This window comes from Physella acuta, unplaced genomic scaffold (genome assembly GCF_028476545.2).
Source record: "Physella acuta isolate Inbredline_101_S28 unplaced genomic scaffold, ASM2847654v3 ptg002113l, whole genome shotgun sequence".
NCBI lineage: Eukaryota > Metazoa > Mollusca > Gastropoda > Physidae > Physella > Physella acuta.
In genome coordinates this window covers 1-6,395 of record NW_026733614.1, presented here as the reverse complement: position 1 = coordinate 6,395, position 6,395 = coordinate 1, and the positions used below count along the sequence as shown (strand labels likewise).

General features: G+C 38.3%; 1 protein-coding gene across 1 annotated transcript; it reads left to right on the top strand.

Annotated features, from left to right (window-relative positions):
• The first annotated feature begins 3,261 nt into the window (after positions 1 to 3,261).
• LOC131932216 (hemagglutinin/amebocyte aggregation factor-like) lies at positions 3,262 to 5,052 on the top strand. Its single transcript, XM_059289088.1, has 2 exons — positions 3,262 to 3,269; positions 4,273 to 5,052. The coding sequence occupies exon 2, from the start codon at positions 4,285 to 4,287 to the stop codon at positions 4,855 to 4,857; it is 573 nt and encodes a 190-aa protein (XP_059145071.1). The 5' UTR covers positions 3,262 to 3,269; positions 4,273 to 4,284; the 3' UTR covers positions 4,858 to 5,052.
• Positions 5,053 to 6,395: the final 1,343 nt, after the last annotated feature.

The window sequence follows — 6,395 nt, the reverse complement described above, 5'->3', positions numbered from 1 at the left end:
ACATGCACAGCATACATGTCTAGAATAAATTAAACTCGTAACAAGCTAGTATACATGTTCTGCAAGAAAAATATTTTTATAACATGGACTTATTTTCCACCTAGACATGTATAGTGTACATGTATAGTATACAAGTCGCAAGTGTAAACGCTGTGTAAGCAAGAAGATTTAGAGACGTGTGTAAGTACACAGTTTTTTCTCAGTGCAGGTGAAACAGTACTGTGGTTTTCACACAGGTAAAAAGTCAGCGACTAAAAATTTTAATCCAGGGATTATTAAGGCATTAATCCGTTAATCTAATGATCTGTTGGTTTTCATAAGATTAACTTCCAAGGTTTAAAAAAGACTGAGACAGATTTTGGAGATTCGAGAGGTGGGATTTAGTTGAAGGAGATTTTGAAGGTGGGTTTTAGTTGAAAAAGGTTTGGGAGGTGGGTTTTGGATGATGGAGATTTGGGAGGTGGGTTAGTGTAATAGAGATCTAGGGGGTGGGATTTGGATGATAGAACTTTGGGAAATGGGTTTTGTTTCATTGAGATTAGGGAGGTGGGTTTTGGATAATGGGGATTTGCGAGGTGGGATTTAGTTGAGGCAGATTTTGGAGGTGGGGTTTGCTTGATGGAGATGTAGTATTTTTAGCCATATGAAAGAACTTTGTTGAACTTAATTTGATGGTTGTAGTTAGTAGTGTATTTTTTAGATGGACGCAGACAAAATATAACATGATAGCAGTGGATTGTATTAAATTATTCATGGTTTTACTTGTTACCAAACGAGTTTATTTGATTAGATAAAATAAAATTAAGTTATCCTTTGATTAACACAAAACTTTTAGCACTCCGTGGACTGATTTTTGGAACTTTGTCAATATATTCTTAGTAAATTGACAGTATATCATTATTTAGTCATTGATGTCTCTATTCAAACTTTAAAATCGACATACAGAGCCTGGTAGATAAAAGCCATTATGCAGCTTTAATGATAATGTTCCAAGGCCAATGTAGATTAACACGGGAGTATTTATGACAAATGACATTAAAAGACAGGTCATCTAAATGACATTTATGACAAATGACAGTAAAAGTCAGGTCATCAAAATGGGAGGTCTCAATTTGTTTTAAAAATCCATAATTGTATAAACTTGCAGTCCTTGATCAAAGAGTTTGAAACAGACACCGACCGTCTGAAGATAAAACCAACTGATCCGAATAAATCCTGCCGTAGATTACATATTACTTTTGATTTCACGAACTATCGGGTTTAATTAATGATCAATCAAGTATTAGGATTTTACCTGTCCACAAAAATATACCTATGTGTTAAGTTGATGAAGTATGGCGAAATCTTGACGGACGATCATACTAAAAGAAAATTAACGTGTTAAATGTATTAAACTCGCACGTATTTGATTAACATATCATTACGAGTGTAAATTTATGTGCGTAAGATTTTATTCCCAAGCTTTACTGAAGTCTGTTTGCCTTAAGCATGTCCAATCCACACGTAAAATCTGTTTTACATTTACCAAATCTAGATTTACGGGCGTAAAACACGTATGCTCCAGAAAATCCAATTAAAACCAAGCTATGTAATTACGACTTGACGGCTTGGTCGAATGGTAGAAGGCATGACATGTAATCAGCAAGTTTCGAGTTTGAATCCCGGGCTGGAGTCCATCATATGTTGCTGACGTATACCGGACTCACATTAGGGTAAATAAAGTGACCGTACTGTATCTTCACATGCCGTGGTCCCGGAAGCAGGCCAACTCTACTTCACCTGCTTCATTGACAGTTGGGTTCGATGTGGGTACTTATCATTTTACTTACTTTTTTATAATGTAAGACCACACGTTATAGGCCTACATGTATGTCTTGATGCTCTTTAATGTTCTGCCTTTTTTGTTGGCCCCGTCATTAAATTACTTTAAGAATCGGTTTAATTTATGAACCATTCCGGAATTATAATTGATATTGTGTCTTTTCCTTAACCTGACTTGACCTTATCGTGATCTGAAGATCAATGACCCACGACGACACGTGACCTAGTGAGAAAAAAAATTCGGCAGTACAAACAATTTGATTTGTGCTTTAGTTAAAGACAGAGAAAATGCCATATGGACCTACGTTTTAAATATTGCTGTTTGTATGGAAGTTAGATTTTAACTGGAAGCTAGCGACTTTGAGTTTTTTTTTAGTCCGATTTAAAATGCGAGTCACGTTCTATTTGTATTTTTAATTAATAGCTGAATCGTTATCTCAAAATACGGTTAAAAATAAAAGTCGTAGTCCTGATTTCCAGCCCAAGGTAGACTTGAGTGGAAAAATTGTGGATTTAAGCACATTTGAAGTTGTGTTGCGAGATTTGCGTAAATATTATGACAGAGTGACCTAGTGTTGAAGCTATGTTTATGGACCTAACATAGAAGAGTTGAATGACATAATGACGAAATGGTGAGTGACCTAGCGACGAATAAGTGTAGGACTTAACGACGAAAGGGTGAGTGACCTAACGACAAAAAAGGTGAATGACCTAATGATGAAATGATGAGTGACCTAACGACGGGAAGGCGAGTGACCCAGCAACCGATGTTTGTAGTAGTATTGTGTTTAATGATCTAATGGCAGAGGCGTAGCGAGGGGGGGGGGGGGGGGCGGGGGTTGCGGACCGCACTGGGTGACACCATTTAGGGGGGGGGGGGATGACACCAAGGCAAAAAATAGTAAAATATATAGAGAAAAATTTGAGGGGGGTGAAAATCGAAAGTTTGAGGGGGGGGGGGGAGAATCGAAAGTTTGAGGGGGGGTGCAAATCGTAAGTATGACGGGGGGGTGGGGGGTGCAAATCGAAAATTTGTCCCCGGGAAGAGTCGCTACGCCTTTGAGTGGTGACACCATTAAGTGCCCGCACCGGGTAACACCCGACCTCGCTACGCTACTGGGCAAACATAATTATAAAGACCTAACGACCGACTCATGTGAAGTGATCTAACTTTAAAATTGCGAATGACCTTACGTCGAATAATTAGACTGACCTACTACCGACGAACTCCTGTGAAGTGACCTAACGACTAACGTTGGTACTGATCCAACCCGCTAAGCTGGAATCGACCTTGAAAAATCCACCAAAAACTCTTAACCCGACAGATCAAAACAACATAACGCAGGAGTTCTTTTGTACCGTCCAAGACAAGTTTTTTATACAACACAACAAGATAAACCTTCCCTTATCTGCTGTGCTTTTCGTAAGTCCGCTCTCTACTACCGCAGGTAAGTGCTTAGTTAACTCAAAACCAGTCACCTGTGTTGTAAGTCATCCGGTCTGTTTTAATTAGAAAGATTTAATTATCGTTATGTTAATTCACTGATTACGTACAAGTAACTACTGCAGTGTTGAATAATTCATGGTTGGAATCTATCTTTTCAATATGTGCATTTTGATTGGAGTTAAAAAAAAGCAAAGTGGTTGAACGATTCTATGTTTGATGAGATCAACTACCTAGGCAGCGACCCTACCGCTTACATTAACCCTGTCATTTCCCTAACTCTGATCATTAGAGCAATACTTTCAGAAAAGCCACTGTTTTGATTGAGTTTGATTTCTTGCTTTTCGTTACAAAGTCTTTCATAATGATAGTGAAAACGCATTTTTTTCTTGTTATTTTCAGTTTAACTATTAAATCAACATGTTTTCGTCGATATGTGTCTGAAGGTTGAATTTTAGCATTGTCTTATCTTATAGTGTCGCCTGTAAAAACGTTATTTTACCTGAATAATCAGTAGCCAGACAACAACTAAGCTACATTTACCCCCCCCCCCCCCACACTCCACTCCAACAGACAAATTGTTATAGCTTTATCTCTGTTTTCTTTTTCTTAGACTGGTATATCTTTATACACAACAATCGATGTTTGTGAAATGATGTAATTATAACACCGTTATTTTATCTGTACTTATAATGGTGTAATTATGACACCTTTATTTTATCTGTTCGTATAATGGTGTAATTATAACACCATTATTTTATCTGTTCGTATATTGCTGTCATTATAACACTACAATGTTAACCGTTCGTAGACTTTCATATGCTGATAGCATATTTAATTGTTATTAACAGAATGCCGTCACTATAACACCTATATTGGACACGTTCTTAGTGTGAACAACTCATGACGCATATTTCTGTTATCCACAAAATGTCGTCACTATAATACCGTTATTAGACACGTTATTAAAGCGAAATACTCATGACTTATATTTCTGTTGTCCACAGAATGACGTCACCATGACACCACTACTGAAAACCCTTCTGCTCCTGGCCTGTCTGTCGTCTGCCCACGCTCTCACCTCAATGACCAACGTCACGGAAGACTGGTCCTTCACCTGCACAGACAACCAGGCTCTCCTTCTCCTAGAAAGCGCCTTCGAAGAAAACCCCACCCTCGGGGAAGCAGACGACCGAGTCTGGAACTTTACCTGCGGGGACGTCCCGGCCCTTCTGGAGACGCCGCTGACGGACTGCGAATGGACGTTTGACGTCAACGACTACACCAGCTACTTCGAGTTCCAGTGCTACAACGACGAGATCGTCACCGGCGTCAGCAGCACCTATGACGTCAACTCACGTGACCGGAAGTTCCGGTTCCAGTGTTGCAAGCCGGGGAACTACGTCACGCATGCGTGCCAGTACTCGGATTTCGTCAACAAGGCGCAGGAGGACCTGACGTATGCGGTGCCAGACGGATTCGTCCTGCGCGGGGTCAGCAGCCTGTACGTGGCCAGCGGTCGGGATCGTCTGTTCAAGTTTGACGTCTGCAAGCTGGCGTTGTTGTTTGACCCAGTTGTTATTATTGGTTAATTTTTCATTAAAAGTTGGTCATTGTTAGTTAACTTTTCAATGAAAGTTGCTCATTGTTAGTTAACTTTTCCATGAAAGTTGCTCATTGTTAGTTAACTTTTCCATGAAAGTTGGTCATTGTTAGTTAACTTTTCAATGAAAGTTGGTCATTATTAGTTAATTTTTTAATAAAAGTTGGTCATTATTAGTAAACTATTCAATAAAAGTTGGTCATTTGTAACTATTCCATGAAAGTTGGTCATTATTAGTTAACTATACAATGAAAATAAGTTATTATAATTAAACTGTTCAGTGAAAGTTATTTGTTGATTATTAAATGAAACTTGATCATTATAGATTAACTATTCAATAAAAGTGTATTAGTATTTGTTAAAAATTAAAAGGAAGTTGGTTATAATTGCTTGACTTTTGAAAGTAAGTTGGCCATTATTTGTAAACTATCAATGAAGATTTGTCATATTAATGAAAGTTTATCATTATCGATTCGCTTTTAACATAAGTAGGTCATAATGCGTTATTATGTGCTTACTTTTAATAAAAGTATATGATTGTGTTACTGTTTTGACTTATAATCAAAGTAAAGTGTTATTAAATTAAATTAATAAACTTACTAATTTTCAGTGTTTTAAGATTTGTGAAATAGAATAAATATGAAGCTATAGTTATATGATGACAATGGTGGGAACTCAGGGGTAAGGACAGGGGTGGGGGACATGGGTGAGAACTCAATGGTGGGGACCCAGGGGTGGGGACAGGGATTGGAACAGGGGTGGGGACTAAAGGATCGGGGACTCTAAGACTCTAAGATGACGAGCTATTATATGTTGACGCTACATACACGTGACCTTTCGGCGTGAGAGGTCACCACTTAACGCCGAGTCATGAGGTCGGCTATTTTTAGACTCATTGATTGAATCGTGAGCGCCGTATCGCAACCTCATTAACATTATCTATGAATGAACGGCACAACGGCCGGAACGGTCCCCGGCTAACCGGGGACCTGGGTCACGCCCTCCCCCCCCTCCCCCCGACCCTAACCAAAACGTCAGTATATGTGTTTACTTAGAGCTATGAATGAATGGTGTTGAAATCCACCATTCAATGAAGATGGTGTTACTCATTTGACTCTCATCGAAATATGGAAAAATAGTTGTTTTTTTTTAACGATGAAACGTGATGGCATTTACCGTTATATTGAAAATGGCGCAACAACACTAACCCTAACTAAAGCATGGAAACATATGTTAGGTTTTTACTTATGAATGAACATTTGACGACGATCGTCATTAAATTGAAAATGGTGTAATCTTGCAGACCTTCATCGAAACATGAAACAAAATGTGTATTTGTATTTACGTATGAACGCTTTCTACGATCAACCGTAATATGATAGATTTGTGCCACTCCAAAAACAAATAATTCAATTAACCTATTTTATTATATTAATTAATTACTTGATGAGTATTTAATTAAATACACATGTAGTTGAAATTCAAAGTCTGGACATGAGCGTAATGCATCGAGTAACGAATGATTCG